The sequence below is a fragment of the Marmota marmota genome, unplaced genomic scaffold (genome assembly GCF_001458135.2).
Source record: "Marmota marmota marmota unplaced genomic scaffold, marMar, whole genome shotgun sequence".
Classification (NCBI taxonomy): domain Eukaryota; kingdom Metazoa; phylum Chordata; class Mammalia; order Rodentia; family Sciuridae; genus Marmota; species Marmota marmota.
Window position 1 is genome coordinate 17,403,968 of NW_026000242.1, and position 21,007 is coordinate 17,424,974.

General features: G+C 33.5%; 1 protein-coding gene across 7 annotated transcripts in view; it reads right to left on the reverse strand.

Moving 5' to 3' along the window:
- Window positions 1-21,007, reverse strand: part of Gria4 (glutamate ionotropic receptor AMPA type subunit 4) — a 344,863-nt gene that overhangs the window by 29,278 nt on the left and 294,578 nt on the right. For all 7 annotated transcript variants that reach the window (XM_048795827.1, XM_048795822.1, XM_015489929.2 and 4 more), the window contains 3 exons: window positions 16,723-17,093; window positions 14,414-14,612; window positions 8,072-8,319 (listed from right to left, as the gene is read on the reverse strand). In XM_048795827.1, coding sequence (XP_048651784.1) covers window positions 8,072-8,319; window positions 14,414-14,612; window positions 16,723-17,093 — 818 coding nt within the window. The remainder of the gene's footprint in view (window positions 1-8,071; window positions 8,320-14,413; window positions 14,613-16,722; window positions 17,094-21,007) is intronic.

Sequence of the window (21,007 nt, forward strand, 5' to 3'; positions counted from 1 at the left end):
TATATATATATATATATATATATATATATATATATATATATATATATATCTTAAAAGTGAACTTTATATTTTCAGAAAGTATGAAATCTGTCCATTTAAAAGAAAATATTTTCAATTATGAAAAAGATTTTATATTAAGGAGGATAAATAATGCATTAGTTCATGGTATATATGAATTTTGTTAGTGTAATTATTGTTTATAGAATATTCAGACAATTAAAATCATTCTTTTTCTGAACAGGCTCAGGACCCAGACTGAATAGTGATTTTCTAAGGTGTTGCTGGGGGGTATGCTGCTATATATTTGTGGCAAAGTTATCTCAGATATATGTTATTTCACTGTGAAAACAGAGCTATAAGACTGATTTGTGCATAGAACAATCTTTAAAATAAATGATCTATGGTTTCTTATTCTCAGCTAAATTAAACTTGAAGAGACATCATGAAGAGAATCATGACCATATTCTAATCCATTCTTTTAAGTGGATGTTGATTATTAGCATAAAACTTCTTTACAGCAGCACAGTATAGAATTCTACACTAAAGAGTAGATTGTATCTCCATAACAAAGTGGACTTTATAGTATTTTATAACAGGCATTTTGGAGTTTTATGGTAAACTTGATTGTCACTCCCTCCAAAGCCCTGTTTTAGTTTAGTGTGTGTGTGTGTGTGTGTGTGTGTGTGTGTGCGCGTGCGTGTGTACATAAAACATTCTCTATGTATCTAATTATTGAAAGCATCAAGAGCCCCTTCTACTATTCTTCAGTTTCTCCCCACTTTACCTCCACATTCTCAGCTGAGAGGTGGGAATTTACTTCAGCATGATTTGAATACTTCTCTTTTAGTCCCCATGAAACTATTCAGAGTTGTAAGAGTTATCTAAGAGTTACAATCTCTCTGAGCATCCTGTGCTGTCATCTTCCTGGCATACTTATGTTTAGGAAGGTGGCTCTTGAAGAATAGAATCCTACAGAAGAGATGTGCAAACAAGAGCAACGCAGAACTTGTCCTTGCACCTTTGCTCATGTTCTGAGGATAAATGAAGAACTACTCATAAAATAAATACAGATAACGGTGTAATTGTGAGTGTTTCCTAGCTATAGAAATCATGGTCCCATACCCTGAGATCCTATAGTGAAGAAAATTAACCTCAAACATTTTCTTTAGTTTTGTCTGTTTATTTTTGTTGTGCTGGGGATTGAATCCAGGCCTTTGTACATGCAGGGAAAGCTCTGTACCACTGAGCTACTTCCCCACACTTATTTTCTTAAATAATTGAATTATTATTAAAGTGGTTCATGAGTGGCTTTGTAGTACTTATCAAACGTCATATTATGCAGAGAAAAAAATAAAACACCTTCTTTCTTGGAGGATTTAAATCTTGTTCTGGAGAATTCCAAGAATGAGGAAATGAAAAGAAATTCAATAGCAAGGGAATACTATTGAAATTTGACATATTTAAATCTACTTTGACCACTTCTAAAGGCAAACAGGCACTGCCCTCCATACATGGATCTCCTGCATTTCTTAACTCCTTACCTTTAATCTGAATGCCTGCTCATAATGACATGGCATGCCTTAGTGTCCTTTCCTGTCATGGGAGTGCAGACCTCTTCTGCCTGCACACTTTGTCAATTCCTTGCCAGTTGAATCTGGGGATATTGAAAGCCTCAGATGGATAATTTCTCTGGCACAGGGCTTTTGTCCTCCAGCTAAGACTTAAATGTGAACAACAACATACCCATACAATATAAAAGCCGAAACAGTAGCTCCCACATACTGATATCTGCTGCTCTTCCTTTCTTCAAGCTTTAGGATTCCTGGTTCCATAAATTTCCCTTCCATTTCTTTCTCCTACCTCCCAATTTTTGTTAGACAATCCTTTCAGATGCTTTGCTTTGACTGACTGGATTTCTTTCTTTCTTTTTTTTCCTCATTAGGATGTCTTAGTTGTGCTTCTTTCTAGATCTTAGCATTGCCGGAAACCTCAGGGGGACTGTTTTTCCTCCATTGCTTTATAGCTTTAGTTCCAGAGAACTCATATCTGGGCTTCCGCCCATCAGTAGAGAAAGGGGATCCAAATTCACTGAAAGTTTCACACACTTGTTCTGTTCCCATGCCTCTTCTTAACCTGACTACTGTGTGTGTGTGTGTGTGGGTGTGTGTGTGTGTGTGTGTGTGTGTATGTATGTGTGTGGTGGAGAGGGGAGTGTGAATTGTATCTGGAGATTATTCCTTATGTGGAGATGATCTGTGATCTGTGAACATCAGTGACATAATATGAAACCTGAATGGCTGCTTGTCATATACCAAGAAAATACTTAAATGTAATATTAATGTATGGGTAAATTCACCTAGAGATTGTTCAGCACACTTATTATTAATCATATTATGAGTTTTGATTTTAGAATGATTTTGTTTCCAAAATACAGTTGGCATGTGGAGGTCCAGGCCACTTAACCTGGTGGCTACAGGTTCTGCACTCATGTCAGGTGTATGCTGCCATGTTCAATTGTATGGGATACAGATATTCTTTGTGTGGAGATTCTTTACAATATTTGTCTATGAGGCAACTGCATGGATCAAAAGAACAACAGTTTGAAACTCTGACTTTTCTTAGAACCATCAGAATTAAGATCTAGTCTGAGATGGCTCATCAAATCAAGTTGTCAATATTTAAATAAGCTGCTAACTTTCTTTTATAGCAGTTTAATCTTATTAAATTTATCATTGTTGAAGTGGTAGCAACTAAAATGGTGACAAACTTTCCATTTTCTCAGGAACATTGCTAAAGTAGAATTCTAAGAATAGTGGTGAAAAGAACAAGTGTTAAAAAAAAAACAAAAACCACAACAAGTTTAAAAACTTTTCCACCTATTGTTGCAAAACATCCCCAAAGTGAACAATTTAAAAACTACATGATAAATTATCAGCTGGAAACTAGCAACCAAATGTTGAATTATTTGTCAAAAGACAGAGTGAATATCATTTCAGAATTTTAAAAAATCTAATGAGGAGGGCACAAATGTACAATACCTGGTTAGTCTAACACAATGTGGAAAAAAAGTTTGTTTCCTCTTTATGAGGAGTTATGATTTGAGTCATTTTTTAATTATAGGAAAGAAGTAAATGAAAAAACTTGGAATTTTAAATGGTAATAGAAAGTTTTATGTTCCCTATTGTGTTCAGATTCAGAAAGGGAAGGTTGAAGTATACGGATCTTACTGTGCAATTATTTTTTCCTGGGACACATGTCCTATCGATACGTTTACCATGTGACATCTCAGTTTGTGAATGCAAAATACTTGGTGCCCACAATAAATATCAGCATCCCTAACAGCAAACTGAATAGTTATTTAACATAGTACCACAGGGAGTTTTGTGTACATTTGTGTGTATGTTGAGAGGCGCAATTGACTTTTTTTCTGTTTGTCTAATCCTTAGCCTGAGAGACTATATTCAAAACATAATGAAATCACAAAAACAAAGTTAGCTGTAGCAACTTTTAATGTGGCACTAAGAAAAATGGCATTTCTTTCCTCAATGTTAATATAAAAAATTGTGTACTAACCTACTGCAATTCCTTCCCAGAAGACATATATAAGTTTATTCATTTGAGGTCAAGAGATGCTTAGTAATATTAAGTACTCAGCCTCACATTTCTATGATTTTAAGCTTTTCTATTATTATGGTGCATACTAATAATTGACTTATTTTTAATAATAATGAAAAAAGAATACTCTTCTCACATACACTGTCTAGCGAATTTCTTTTTTCTAAACCTTCTAAGTACTTCTGAACTTGTGACTTGGTATGTGTTACAGGTTTATATAAGAAAGTGGTTCCTTAGGATAATACACTTTTCATACATGAATTGGAATATTAATTTTAATACATCTACTTTATAAAATGCTCCAAAGTGGAGGAAATACCATTTGTCCTACTGAGAATTTTACTCATTGTGAAGCAGAACTAGACTTGGGCCAAGTATCTGTGAGGTCAGTGATTTTGTTAAATACTGAGAGAGGTGGTATTAGACTTGCCTTTCTTAGTACTTCCTCCCCCCTGCTGTGGTATTTTGTGAGGCAGGGAGCTGCCTGTTGCATAGGAACTGTGATAGGCCTGCTTTCAAAAGCTTAGCTCTTGTTGCCATGGGTGCCTGCAACTGGGCATCGCCAAGTCCAACTGGGCATCATATTCTCCAGAGCTCACCCAGTGATGCAAGTTTCATTCTAGCTATTTTCTATTGAAGCATCTTTTTTTTTTTTCTTTTTCCTCCCTCTTTTTTTTTGCTGACAGGATATTTGTCTTATTTTTAGACACAGTCCTACAAACATCTTTTCAGCAAGCAAATTTGTATGGGAATTATTTCTATTAAATGGTAGAAGTATAGAAGACTACAGTATTTAAATTTGCTTTCAAATATAGGGGTCAAGTATATGAATTCTTATAAGGGCCAGCAGAAGTCTTCAGATAAGATCCACTGCCTTGTTCAATGGAGACACTTCTGATTCTAAATATCGTGAATCTCTTTAAAAGGAGTATTCTCATCTAATAGCAGCTTAGTCAGTAAATCTGTGTTAATCAAATTATGATTCACTCTTAACTACTTTTAGTAGGTTTGTTTATTGCATAGTAAAATCAATAGTATAGTAACTAGTGTAGTATGGTTAAAATATAGTAAAGTTGATAGTATTTTGATAATACAGTATGTATTTATTATAGCGTGTATCTATACTATAGTCAATTTATATAATAAAGTTGATAGTGTTGATAGAATTATTAGTAAAGTCAAAATAAATACAATTCTTCTTTCACTTAAATTTTATGTTTCATTACAATATCATCTGAAATGTATATTTTAAAACAACCTTTCACAATTTCTCAGCCAGAAGAAGTCTTTCACTATTCTTTTGGGTTGTCAAGGGTACTGGAGTAGGGAAGAGGAGGAAGCCAGAGTATTGATTAAAGTATAAATAGTATTGTGAGTGTAGAAAAAAAAGATTCAGGAGAAATAAAAAGATTGATATACCTGATATTGTTCTGTCACCTAAAAATGGCAGAATTTACGTCAAAGTACAATAAACCAATAATTTCTGGGAATTGTCATTGGCCATCTAATGGATAGGTCAATTGATTTAATTCTCAGGTATATGGCCAGGTAATGCTCGTCTGAAATAGTCTATCTGAGAGCTCTGTATATCATTCTCCACCATAAAGATGTGTGATAGTCATCACTGTTGTGATATTTTTTCAGTCTAGTCACAAATATGCTGTAATGATCCTGACTGAATTTGTTTTAAAGTCTACAGTTAAGACCCAAGTCCTGATTTTCCATCCTGATTGAGTATCACATGCTTCCTTTTTCTGTGACATTTATTTTTAAGCATTTTGAACAGAAAGCAGGGATTGAAAACTTAAAACTCCCTAGACCAAAGGAACATTGCTAGTCATTTGTTGGCATTTTCTGGTTAAGCTTACATAGTAGAAACAATTACTATTTTTTCTTAAAGCCTTATGTTGCCTAATGAATCAAAACAGCAATCTGTGAAAAAGCCATCATTAATGACATTGAAATACACATGTCTGATCATATCCAGAGCAATTAACCTAAAGACCTGGTTAAGAAAAGATAGATCCTATAGGAGAAAAGACCTAAGTCTCTACTGAACTGAATAAGACAGAAGGCTTCAAAGACACTTGATACAGTTATGCCCTCTGGAACTTGTTCTGATGAATACAATTAATTTGAACTTGCTTCTACAAACTAAATAATTTATGCAGATGCCTGTTAGTTCATCTCTATATTAGTTTGTCTCTTTGAAACAAAACAATCCTAGTGGAATAAGAATGAGATTTAAATCTAGCAAGTCTTCTGCTTAGAGGCTGGGGATGGGGGAGTGGGGAGGGAGGGGGCAAGGTGAACGCTGGTTAGCCTTCAGTGTCCTTCTAATGTTCTCAAAAATAGGGCAAAATAACTGTAGTATTGGCATGCAGGGGCCAGCTTGCTCAGGAAACTGTGGCATATATAAAACAAAGTGCATAAACAAACTCTCCATCCAGGAAGCTGAGTTTAACAATTGCCTCATTAACAAGATCCAGGCAAGGACAGGAAAAGAGGGGGAAGCCAATGGCTGATTATTAAACAGTTCTAGACAGATGAAGCCCTTCAGCATCTTCCCAAACAATCCCTGTAGTGTGGATTTGACAAAGTGGCACATTTAAGAGGGAACTCTCTTGCCATCAATGGCAGTCAGACACTCCGGTATCTTAGGGCCAATTTTAGTCCCTGGAACTTGACTTTATCAGTACACACAAGACAGAGGACAAGGCAGCTACATCCACAGAGAATTAATTAAGAGCAAAAGAGACATCCAGTGAATGTAATCAATAGTCCTAACACTGATCTACATATCAACCACTGTCTCTTTCACCCCTTCTATTTTTTTAAAAAAATATTTATGTTAAGGTGCTCTTGTGACTACTATTACAACAGAAATTTATTAGCTTACTCAACCTCATTGAAATTACATATTTTTCATACTGCATCATACAAAATATATCATCAAAGGCCAACTACCCTGATGCCAGTTTAGGTTTCTGAATGATTGAAACCTTTTTGGATAGAATTCTATTATGGATAATTTATTAGTTTGGCTTTCTCCCTGCACATTTTTCCAGTTTTGTATGGGATGTATGTTCAAATAAACCAGACTTCAGAATTGCCAAAGTTCACACCCAAATTTGTCTTTACTAACTTTTATCAATCTTCTTTTGAAAACCATTCCTTTCATAATATACCATAAAACCCCTATTAGTGATTACAGTGTTGCTTGCAAACACACAATATTGGTTTAATGCAACCCTTTTCAGTACTGGTATTTGTTTCTTATATCTCTCAACCCTTCCCCCACCCAATACACATTTTAAAGTATTCTGTAGTTCCCCTTTTGAAATCAATGAAAACAATCATATGATGTTTATATTGCTTTCATTTGTGCTGGGCAATAGTATAAGTCTTATTACCTTCATTTTTGAATGGCTTACCAGAGACATCATTTTTCAAGACCAGGTTCTTGGTTAAGTCCTTTAGCAAACATTCTGATTTCCTCTTGAATCTGTGCTTTGTGTGCATCTCTCCTAAGCAGCACTGAGACCAGAGTAATCTGTCAGTCATCACTTGTGATGGGCTCTAGCCCCATCAATTCAACAGCAGCCTTTATTGCTTAAGGAAAATAGGAAATTCTGCCTCCTGGACATAAACATGTGAATTTTCTATGTCCAGGACCAAGAGGATAAAAAGGGCAGATTTAACCAATATTTCCATAAGAATGAAAGTCTCACTTTTACCCCACATGTGTAACACTTGACTCACGAAGCACATTTAAGGGGCTTCTCTATAAACATATTTTGTATTGTCATTGGATCTAATTTTACAGATCTTACTTACACCACACTCCCTTTAAAATAGGTGGGAGTGTGACTTGAGTAAGCACCATAAAACCAGAGCTTGTTTTTCCCTGATCTTGGTTGCTTTTATAAATAGATGTGGTTTTAAACTTAGCACCAATGTAATCTCAAGATAATATAAAATAGAATGACACCATAATAAATGAAACATCAAAATGGAAAAAAAAATATGGTTGGCTGGCAAGAAGCCAATTTCTTCTTAGTCAGAAACTAGAGGCCAGGCAATGTGTTTAAAAAAAAATGATAAAATGTAGAATTATTACTGACACAATGACAGTGCAGATTTGGGTGGCCAAAAAAAAAATGTTGATGAGATTTAGAAGTATATGCTACCCCTGTTTTAGGCCCACTGGAAACAGCTAGTGTTCAACCAGTTTGTTTTTTATATGGCCTTCAAAGGTTTATATCAACTAGATTATTCTAAAATTAAGAAAAAAATTTACCTGATTGTTGACCAAAAAATATGAAATGGAGAAAAAGAAAATAAAACAAACAAACATACCATGTTTACACACAAAACAAAATAATTCTTTCAGGGACATCAGGGAAGGTGGAATACTATAACAACACATGTTATATTGTTATACTATTCCACCCACCTTAATGAGGAACCCTTGGGCGTTGCTACTCCATAGCCTTTCGAATCCAGATTTCCTCCCACTTTCATCGTGTCACATGGCTTTCGCTGTTCAATGTATTCATTCATAGTGGACTCCAGGAGAAAGGCAAATTTGCCCTTGGATTTGCGGACACGAGCCACTCCCTCAGCTGTAGTCCTAGTGAACACTGATGGCTCTGCTGATCGCATGTAGGTCCACATCTTTTCATACACTGCTATTTTTGATCTCTGGAGGAAATTAAAATAAAATTAAATACAGGAAAGAAGGGAACAACATGTTAAAATTGATCGAAGGAAAAAGAATGATAAAGCCCTTTAGTATCTTCCCATTGCCCTCTAATTTGCTATACAGTAACATAATAGTAAGGTTATTCTTTCACTATTGGAAAAATATCATTTGAAACTATTTAAGGAAATCACTGAAATGACAAACATTCAAAAATGATATTTTAAGAGGCCTGTACCTCCTGCCATAATAAAAAAATTACTATACTCAATTATTTTTAAATACCAACTTATTATTCATCTTAAACATACAAGGCCATGAACAGCAATGAACATTTAAAATCATGTTTTATATCACAGTCATGATAAACTCGAAAAAGACCAGACTGATCTAGTCCTTTTATCTTGACAGAACTCCTTTTAATATTACATCTGAATTAAACCCAATAAGGATAGTTATTTTATTTTTATCTTTCTTCATACCTCAAAGTAAGACATACATAAATGTATGGGTCATATCAAGTCAGTAATTGAACATCAAAGAAAGAAGAGAAATCTGCTATAGTATAAAAAGCAAATATTCACAACATACGAATCAAATTCTAGTTTAGTCAAAACATTTTTTTAGACATTGTCTGACAAAATCTCCAGATAGAATATACATCAAACTTTAAGGAGAAGTGATTCCTGTTTTCCTACTTTGTGTTTTGATGAGTCATTCTCATATCCTGACTCCAGCCAAGAAACATTTATTTCTATAAATTACTTCTGTCTACCTGAGCTCCGGCTACTTAATTTACCCAGGTCCTTTTATTAGAATCTGCATTGACATATTTTTTTTTCATTCACACATACATTTTTAATGTGAAATTATACCCAAATGAACTCAAATGTCTTTCAAACATACATTTAGTAAGATAGAAAGTCTAACTCCATTTGATGTTTGATAATAGGATAATGCATACAAACTTTTATGATTACATTTTTTTCAATAACAAGTGCAAAAATTTTGTATCTGGATCTAAATAAAAAAAAAGTAATTGAGACTTCATTTAGATTTCATGTGTGAGGCATAATTCTAAATAATAAACACATTTATTAATATTAATATTCCTTTGTTTACCAAATATAGAATCCGATAAAGAAGCAGTTCTTCTTGTCCTGAATAGCAAATTTAGGGATACATGTATTTGGGCAAAAGCAAATTATTCAGGTGGACAAAGAAAAAACTGATAAAAGTGGGATTCAAAGTTTTGACTTTCTAAGATGGGAAACTAGTAATCAATAAACCTAAATAATAAGCCAAACAAGGATTGACTCAAATATTTGAACCAAAGCAAAGTATAGACAAACACTGATAAATGTCAAATGGAAAATAGACATGCTGAGTTGTTCTGTGAAATAGTTTTATGCTACAAGCACTTGAAAATATCCCATAATGTGGATTGTGGGTTCTGTGTGTATATGTGTGTGTGTGTGTGTGTGTGTGTGTGTATGTTTAGGTGTTTGACAGGTTAATTCTGGTGGGAAATTCTCATGTTAGGAAATTCTATGTCAACATGTCAATTCAGTTGCAAATATTCTATGTGCATCCCAGATACAGGAGTTCTGGGGTTCAAACCCAGCCACAGGATCCATTAAGCCACATTGGTAGGCCTCATTCAGCCCTTCTTTAAAACTAGAGTTCTGCTCCAGAGAATGATCTCTTTCATTTTATAATTAATTCTGAAAAATATAAACTCCATGGATCACATAATAGAGATTGTCCTCATATATTTACTCTGATGATTCCAAAATCAGACAAATGTTGGTAAACAACATCCTTTAGACATATAATCACTTTTTTAAAAATATAACTTCAGAGTTTCACCTCAAAAGGTATAGGTCTCCACATATACTGTAAACCCTACTATGTATAATACATTAAAACAGAAGAAATAAAATCAGTGAATTGTTTTAATTGAAATATTTTTTGAACATTTTAAGAAATCAGAAACCTGCCATTTATTTGGCAATGTTCCAGTTCCAGTTAAGTAGCATATTAAAGGAACAGGATAGTTAAATTAAACTAGCATAGCAAAATGGGAAAAAATATTCTTAGGGCTTAGGAATTTTAGTTCACTGATAATTTTTGATAGTCCATTCTTATAATGCCAATGTGAATAAAATTACTGCTGCTTTTGTTTAAGTACATTGAATTATGTATACTTAAATGAGAAAGAATTGAACTCAAACTTTTTTTTTTTCTTTGTGGTATTGGGGATTGAACCCAGTGGTGTTTTACCATTGAGCCACATCCCCCAGTCCTTTATATATTTCAAATTTTGAGATAGTGTCTTGCCAAGTTTCCCAGGCTGGCTTCAAACTTCAGATCCTACTGCCTCAGCCTCCAGAGTTGCTAACATCACAGGCATGCAATACCATGCCTGGCTTGATTCGATCTCTTTAAAATCAAGAAAAGGAAGAATCTGTAGAACAGTTGTGCTAAATTTGGGAGGTCTCAGGTACAATAGAAACTGTAAAATACAGACTGTCAGTGAAAAAAATTAGGAAGATGCAAGCAACTTTCTTTGGGTGGGGGAACAGCCCATTTGTCACCATGTTAATATTCAGGAATTCTGATTCTGATTTAAAGGGACATGATGCAGATAAGACCAGGTACATGGTAAAAGAATGAGGGGAAATCAAGAGGCAAAGGACTGGAAATGGCATGCATCACACTGCCTTTTTTTGTGACTGAAAGAGAATGTTTGTTGCAGGGTTAAAGCAAGCAAATATTTATAAAATTGATGAGAAAGGCTAAGATGAGGAAATTTTTGCAGACTCAGTAAGCTCATAAATACAATGAAAATGGAACTTTTAATTTACTTAAATTTTCCACTGTAGCATGTACTTTAAGGTCAGGCATGGGGAGTAAATATGCTGTTAGGTAATAAGCAAAGATAATTTGAGAGTTTTTTTTTTTTGTAATTAGGATATTAAGCTTGGGTCTATTTGTCTCATCACTGTTGTAAAAAATACTTGGGAAGCTATCTGATTTAAAGCATTATTTTATTGTTTAAAACAATTCTTGGAGTTTAAGAAATGTGCTACCTTTTAATTTCTCAAAAATTAAGTGTTTTTTGCTTGGTACATTTGTAATCTCAGTGGCTTGGGAGATTGAGGCAGAAGGATTGAAAGTTCAAAGCCAGTCTCAGCAACTTATCAAGGCCCTAAGCAACTGAGAGAGACCTTGTCTCAAAATAAAAAATAAAAAGTGCTGGGGATATGGCTCAGGGATTGAGAGCCTCTGGTTTAAATCCCTGGTACAAAAATAGATAAATAAAAATATTTTTCCATACCTTATTTTAATAGAAAATATGTATAAATATAATGCATTACAGTTAATGGTCATGTTTCTATCAGGTGGATTGCTTTCCCCTTCTTGTAGCTTATGCAGCAAGACTGGTATTCTAGTGATAGCTCATCAGTAGTAATTTGATAACATTATAAATCTTGAGATAGTAATCTACCCCACTTATGCATTCATGATTGCAGAAGACAATATCTGAATTGAAATGAAAACCAGTATGCTTGAATCAGGTGTGTAATATGCAAGCGTCTAAACAGCAAAATTGCCAGTAAGCGACAATTACAGATGTTCTTCTAATGTCTCTGTGTTTGTGCTTAAAAAGGTGCAGAGAACATGAAACATATTAAGTGTCATAATGGGGCAAAACCAAGATAAGATAACATATTAATTCAATGTCACCTTGACATGGCCTAATTCTTTTTTCAGTTGATTATAACTGCAACTTTTTTTGAAGTGCTGAGTGTAGGTCACTGCCTGAGGCAGCTTAGTGGGGCTGATAGATATGCCATTACTGGGTTCCTAGGTGAAGATATTTTTGACAGGTACAAAAATACCCTTCACATCCGTTTCTTCCACCCATCAGACAAATCATTTATTGAAACCAGGTCATTGCAAAAAAGAAAGGAAGGAGGCAAACAAGGTAGGAAATGAATGACAATTTTACAAGAAAACTCCAATTTATGCATTCTTGAAAGTGTGCTACCCAGGGAAAATATTTTTTTTGTTCCATTGGGATTCAGAGTACTCTACAGCAATAAATACCTATGCTTATAAATTTTTTTTCCCAATTTTAAAACTGAAGTTGTGGAGAGAGAAAGGAAACAAGGCATAGTGCTTGCCCAGCTTGCATGGAAAGACTCTGAACTTGGAAGACATGTTCTGTAGCCCCACACTTCTGATCAATATATTCTCTTGTCCACTTCCCCACTCTTGAGAATTTGAGCAATGCTTTTAAATTGTGTAACGGTTATAAATACATATTTTAACTGGGCTTGTTGTTAAAGAGCTTTATAATGTGTTATTTGTGAGAAATTTTCAAGAAATCAGTGTGACAATTCTTTTTACATTATCACTCAAGGCAGAATGATGAGCCCACAAATATTTTCTTTATTTAAATGACAATCAGCCATCACTTTTCAGTAAAATGCAAGTGATAGCAAAAACTTGCATTCTATTTTGATATATACACAGAATTGGTTCTAGGCAAAGCCAGTAAATTTTACCCACTTACTTTTCTGTAGAAGCAGTTTTAAACTGACAGACTTTCAGCAAGATACTAAAATTATTAAGCTTTAGTAGTGGGGACATGATTACTAAGTTAAAAGAAAGGTTTGGTCAATTAATCTTATCCATAGGCTATTGTTAGTAAAACCTGCCATTATGACAATTACTTGAGTTTTAGAAAAATTTACAAATACTTTTCCACTACTTTTTAAGTTATATCTATTAACAATGCTTTAAATCATGTTGTTCATTGGTTTCTTTAAAAAGATGCCCAAAGATGTGTTTGACTGAGTTTTTGAGTGATTTGTTCCTGATTTAATTTTATGTAAACATTCATAGTATCTTAGGATATCATTATCAAATCTTTTTTGAAAAGGCACCTAACTGAAATTCAAGTACATGAAACTTAAAACTGTCTTAAAGAATAGTTCATTTCATTTTAATTTTACAAGCTGAGTGAGAATATTTTAAATATTAATATATGAAATGAAATGTAATATGTCAAATGTTGTATATAAGCATGAATAATGAGCTATCATTAAAACTTAAAAATAATGAAATATATGTCTTCCAAACTATTAAATATTATTAAAATTCTAGTCTTTGAACAATTGATATTAAATACAAAATGTGTTCTATATTACCTAGTTCAATATTTGTGAAAATTTCAGTCTGGCTATTTTTTTTTTTTTTGTTCTGAAGTCACAAAAAACTCTTCTTAGTGATCAGACATTATCAAGTATGTCTCTGGATTTAAGTGGAACCAGAATAAAAATACACTGATCAAAAAATTGAACCACATAATGGACCAAATATCTACAAACAGCAACAACAATAAAACTTGGTTATACTGATAGAAAACTCAAGGAATCATATCTATACATGTAAAACAATTGTATAAGTTTGAAAAATGTTATCTGCAAGCAGAGAAGTCTGCACAAACTAAACATCATATAATGTCTTACAGAAGGACCTTGAACTTAATAAGATCTTGCTATTAATATTTTGTGAGAAAACATACATTACTTTGAAACCCATTGTTACAGAATATATTACAGAATAATGAAACTCATAAAAGTTGTATAATCTGCAAATAAGGTTTTCAGGTTCAAATGCAGCAAGTTAAATGTTTCCTTTGAAAGTAAAGCTTGCTTTCATTTTTAGGCTCTTAGTGCAAAAATGTACAGAAATCCAATCTTTTCCAATCCAACACATTATCACAGCATTACCAACATTGGAAAGTTTTGAATAAATTATTCTATAAAGTTGCTTTAGTTACATTTTCACTGATATGTCTTAGGGTTCCTCTTGCAATGTGAAAAAATCAATTTGGTTTTACAAATTAAATTAATTAAAAATTCAAGAAGTATTAGCATTAAACACAGTTGTTACCATTGTGTGTGCAGACTCTATAATAACTAAATCAATAATATAATTATTAAGGGAATGCCTGAATTTCAAAATGAGGAACATGTGATTTGTCATTGTTGGTTTTTATTTTTATTTTTTTTCTTAACTTACTCTGAAGAATTCTTTTGTTGACCCTGAATCCAGAGTTCCATAGGCAATTTCTGTTTGTTTGGCCAGGTCTTCTGCACTTTCTATTGGGGAGACCATTCGCTCAACAGTCAGAAAAGCAGCCAGGTTAGCAGTATAAGATGATATAATGATGAGTGTAAAGAACCACCAAACACCTCCAACGATTCGACCTGAGAGGGATCTAAACATGGATAAGGTAATTCATGTTTTTCTTTCTCCAACCAACATAGAAGAAACACCCTCAAGTCACTGAGCATATTTACAAATAACAATTGCAAGTATCATTTTATTTTCTGATAGTCTATTCAAGAATGATTCTAGTGTTTCTGCATAATCTTATATTTTGTATCTTAATATACAAGTGCCTCTGGAAATATGGAAAAAATTTCCTATTTGTCATTTCATTGACAGAAAAGTGGAATTAATGGAGTTCCTTTAAATAAAGAAGAGAAATACATGCATAAACCCACTAATACCCTGTGTCCCTTAAATTTTATCACTTCTGAAATTAGGCTAAGGTTGATGAGAGAAAATATAGTATCATAGTTTATTTGGTAATGTTGTTACTCTCTTAATGGTACATAAAACAGCAATACATCTGGACAATGATGGGATCTTAGATTTGATAAAGTCATAGATACAGACCTTGTGTTTACCTTCCATCAGAGCCTGGCAAGGACGGATGGAACACAGGCTAAGGTGAGGCTAGACCAGAGGAGAGTCTAGAATTGGTCTCAAATTGATGATCATAGTTGAGGATAGCTTTTCATTTGGCATTCCAATTCTGAGCCAAGTGGAGGATAAGCCATGTCCTAAAATATCTTTCCATACTTGTATGAACATTTTCTCCCTTCACCTTTTCTCTGGTTATCAAGGATGTATAGGTGATTGTGAATGCAGAGGAAAAGTTAAAATGGGATGAACCAGAAATCCAGGGAATATACACAATTGATTTCACTCATGGGGATCAGTAAACTATTTAAAATTCTTGTGGAAAACAGTTTTTAAACATGTTTCATGTTAAACATGAAATGTGAAGTACCGTTTCATATTTTCCATGGAATTGGTAACTTTAAAGTGCTCCCTTATTACTTGTGATTATAAAAATGTTGCTGGGCACCAACTGTGCATGCCTGTCATCCCAGCAACTGGGAGGGTGAGGCATGAGGATTGTAAGTTTGAAGCCATCCTAGGTGACTTAAGAGACCCTGTCTCAAAATTAAAAATAAAAGGGACTGGGGATGTAACTCAATAGTAAAACACCCTTGGGTTGACTTCACTATGTGTGTGTGTGTGTGTGTGTGTGTGTATGTATGTGTGTATATATATATATTTATATTTATATATATATATATATATATATATATATATATATATATATAGCTNATATGTATATGTATATGTATGTATATATATATATATATATATATATATATGTATATGTATATATATATATTTTACTGGTTTTAACTTAATGTTTGCTTTACCTTGTCTTTTTAAAAACACACTACTTGATTTACTTTAATTCTTTCTCTTTTCATTAATTGAAAGTTACTAATTTAGATTTCTATGTTACTAGAAATTAAGCATTTATAGTTTTCCTGGGTCTTAGGAATACCAATTACATTGTGGTTAAAATGCTTTTTTGAGAAATTTATATAAAAGAATGTATTTCCCTATTTCTTTCTGTCTCTCTGTGTATGTGTATAGTGCTAGTAAACAGTCAATTAAATTCACAAGCTTTGTTTTTGGTGAACACAGTAACTGAGAAATGTCTAAATGTTAGAAAAAGGAAGGGTACCATAGTCCTGTGCCTAAATGGTTGTTTTTTCTCCTACTGCTGAGCTTATTTATGTGTTGTTATGTAAAACAATCTCTGGTACAAACCATATTGACTGAAATTTTAGGAAACTCTATGGCAGAAATTTCCATTAAACTAGTGGGGTTGAATATCAAGTGCAACATTAATTTTTTAATGATGAACAGTAAAAGCAACATTTGTTTTTGAAAAGGATACACAATGAAAAGGAGTTCTATTTCAGTTTCCTTCTGTCAAAAGAGTGAGTGAAATATTGATACAAAATGATTTTCAAGAGTTCTTACACGTTTCATAGTTACTTTTCTATTGGTAAACTTGATCTATGAATATATTTATATTAATTTGGGAATTGAATTTTTTTCCCTGAATTTCAAATAATGCTGTGCAGCCAGGAAAAGAACTCAGAGAGATACTCCGTACAACATTTGGAATTACTTGGAAATTAGTGGAGAATGTGAGTTTTGAAACTAACCTGGGTGAGATGTCACATCCTTGCTGCATGAAAGCACCCAGGGAAAACCAGAGGCTGTTAAAGATGCCAAACTCATTGGGAGGCTGGTCGCTGGGTCCTTCTTTTCCATCCTCTGGCTCTTCTGTGTGCCACTCATACGGACTAAATCTACTAACTAGGAACAAGACCACGCTGACACCAATGTAGGCAAAGACTATGCACATCCAAATCTCATAGGCCAGAGGATCCAAGAAGGAAAACACTCCTGGTTTAGATTTCTGAGGCTTTTTGATCATGATAGATATACCCAAACTCATGAAGGGCTTAGAGAAGTCAATGACCTCCTCTCGTACCAAAGTGATTGTCAGAGGGGCAATAGCAATCTCTGCTTTCTATAAGAGAAAAGACACATGGAAACATACAGGTTAATGAATTTCATAAGCAATCAGCTCTGGGGTGATTCATTCAAAGGTAACTAGTCATGCACTCATTCTAATTTCTTTCTTTCTTCTTTTTTTAGTATCAACAACAAATGATCCTAGATATAGGAATAAACATCAATAGTAATTTGTTTCCATAAGATATTACTTAAATTCCATGAAACATTTTAATTGGTGCTGGCAGTTAGATAAAAGGATGAGAAACAGAAAGAGTAAATAAGCAAAAGTAACTTGAACTCCAGTTACTGCTATTAGTCTTTAAAGAACTGGGACAGTGCAGCATTAGAGAAGTAATAGTCTTTCCGTATGGCTGAATTTCGGAATTCTTGGCCAGGAATGTGCTATGCTGCTGCCTTTTCTGTTGCACTTGGAATGTTGCCACTGATTCATTCCGTGGCCAGCCCTTAAGTTTATGAATTGCAAATTTCAAATAGTCTGTTCTTATTTCTTACCAACTCTGAGAAAACCAGTCATAAAGTCTGTGTTTGTATGATAAAAAGAAAACCCATTGTTTGACAATATTTTCCAATTAAGAGCATGCACAAAAATCTGGAAACTGGCATTTATTTCTTGCTATTCACATACTTTATTTTCTACTTCCAATTAAAAAAATAATTTTGGAACAAAGTTTCAATTCTCAGATATTATGATCATAAGACACCAACTTCCTTTTCAGAGTTCTGTGATTCTGAACAAAATTTTGAGCCTGTTTCTGTGTCTCTAAAATGAGGACATTTTTTTTTTGCCTGTTTACCTTATTGGGTTTATTGTATTATATATTAAAACCATTAATAATGGCATTTATTAAGAGATTGTGTATCTGATGCTCATTTAAATGTTTTAAACTGCTCATTTAGTCTTCCCAACAGTCTTGTGTTTATTGTTGTCTTGTAGATGATGGGACTAAGACTCAGCCTGAGGGTTTCACACATTATGGCAGCTCTGGGGCCCAAGCTGCCTCTAAAATCAATAAAATAAAATAATCAAACAAAATTAAATCCTGCCCCCTCTAAAATCAAACTATGTGAAATATGGTGTAAAAAACAAGCTGTTACATGATCTAGCTGAAAAGCAATTTTGATTACTTCTTTTAAAAAGAAAATATCTGACATAAAAATAGAGTCAGAAACAGCCAGACACAAGCTGCTACTTATAGGCTGCTACTCTTACATTAACTCCTGTACATTCCAAGCTCCTGGTTTGATGCAGTGACCTCAGTTCCATACAAAAGCCAGTGGGATGTGAGGCTGGGTAAGGCACTTGTAGTGATGCTCTCTGCTGGGAGACCAGGAACTGGCCATATATATCTTCATGTGGGATTGAACTTCAATCTCATCACAAATGCTCACAATTTGCAAGAGCCAGAATATTAAGGGAAGCTATCACTTTTTCTATAGTAAGATATATGTAATTTTTCTTAAACAAGTAACATATGAACTGGCTATAAAAATTAGTATATAAAAACAGATAGAAAATTAGAAAATTATCTTATTCCTATCACTCTTTTTTTATCTTACAATATACCTTACTAGACTTTGCTCTACAAATATTTTTTTCTTTTTTAAAATATTTGATACTACAGAACATTATGCTTTATAATTTCTTTTCTCTTTCCAAAGAATATGACTAACACTTTCCCACTTCAGCTTCCAAATTATAAATAAGTTTTAATGCTTGCAAATATTTTATTAAATGAAAATATAAAATTTTATTCAAACACTCATATCATGGAATTTATTTATTTATTTATTTATTTACTTTTATGTAATTTAAAACAGTGACTGCAGATATGTTTAAAGGCAAATCCTCACATACATCTTACTATTTAAAATAAATTTCTATGGTTTGAGGGGTAGCACAGCAGTAAAGCACTTGCCAAGCCCTGAATTCAGTTCCCAGTACTGCAAAACCCCAAAGCAAACAAATGAACAAAAAACCAATCCAGTTTCCATAGGAAATTGTTAGTCTAAACAACAATGACCTTTTTAATGCTCATGATATATTTTACTTTACTTTTCTTCAGAAAAACAATGCAGATTTCTACTGGCACCAGCACTATGTGAAAAGCACACATAGCCTTGAACATCTCTTGTTGTTCTTTAATCTTATTTATCATTATCTGTTTTCTTTGTGAAAAATTAAATTTCATTGTTCTGATTTGGATTTTTTAATAAAAAATGGCTACTTTCACCTCTTTTATTCATTAACTATCAGAATCTGGCCCCATTTTTTTCATATAGAGTATTGATTTTTACTTTCCAATTTAAGAGTGGTTTTATTCTTTGTTTTTGTAGTACTGATGATTGAGCCAGGGGTGCATAACCATGGAGGCACAGCACCAGTCCTTTTTTAAAACTATTTCTTTTCATTGTAGTTGGACACAATACCTTTATTTTATTTATTTATTTATTTATTTATTTATTTATTTATTTATTTTTGTGATGCTAGTCAAGTGCTCTACCGCTGAGCCACAACCCCAGCCCAAGTACCAGTCCTTTTTATTTTTTATTTTGAGACAAGGTATCACTAAGTTGCTGAGGCTGGGCTTTGAACTTGTGATCCTCCTGCCTTAGCCTCTCAAGTTGCTGGGATTACAGGCCTGTGTGTGTCACCACACCCAGCTATAAGTGGTTTTAAATTGATAAAATGTTAACTTTTATTTTCCATATATGTTTCTATATATTGTTTTGTTTTCACAACTTAATGGTGTTTTTCCACAATATATATGTTTTAAATTCGTTGTAGCTACATAAAATTATCTTTTTGGGTTAGCAGCCTTTGTTTCATACTTTAGAAAAATCTTTCTCATATCAATATTATTTTTTCTAGTATTTATAGTAAGTTTATAATTTATTTTGGTATATTCCATGATGAAATGTTACAGAATTACTAATTTTCCAATTGGTTGTTCTGCTGTCCCAAAAGGAATGAAAGAATAATGTTTGCATCCATTCACTGATGTGAAATGTCACTTTAAACATACTTTGTTCTATGTAGCATCTTCTATAATGTTTTAATTTACACATTATCACTGGCGGCACAAGAAACCTTAAAACAAAAGAAATGTAAACAGAAATTAAGGTGTTTTCAGCATACAAAAATAGATGCAACTGAAGGTGAACACTGGATGAAGGTGGTGAGAACAAATTCCAATAAAGGACATATTTTTGAAGCCTGAGATTTATGGGAGTTCTGAAAAAGACCAGTTAAGAAGACATAAATAGGCTTTCTCTAATAACATTGGGGATGTTTGTCTGCCTTGTCCTATGACCTCTCGGTGATGCCCAAAAGATAGTATGTAATATGTCTCTTTCAGTAGTTGGGAAGATTTGTATTCTTGAACATCTCTGGATGAGAGAGGGGTGAGGCTCATGAATCAACATTTTCATGCAGTAGTAAAATAGAACAACATTTACATGCCATAGGTAACTGTGATGCTAGTGGTCCATAGTTTGTGTTTTGAGAAATATTTCCTTAGATTAAATACACACACACACACACACACACACACACACACATATATATATATATATATATATATATATATATATATATTCACACACACACAGTATGGCAGGGCCCAGTAGAAGGCACCCTAGGGCAGCAGCACATCACAGGAAATATGAGTGAACTTGATATACAGGCAGGATCTAAAAATGTAAGAGAAGCTCTGAGCTCCTGGGCCTCTGTGTGGTGGGGTGTTGTGTCTCAGATGTGTGTTCACAAGCAAGAAATCTGTTCATACAGTTATAGTAGCAAAGTTGGAAAAGAGCAAGTGAAAAAAAATTGATTCAAAGTAAATAATTCAGCAGTCTAACAGCCTTTGTCTAGAAAAAGAGAAAAGATTGAGTTTTACCTGGAACTCT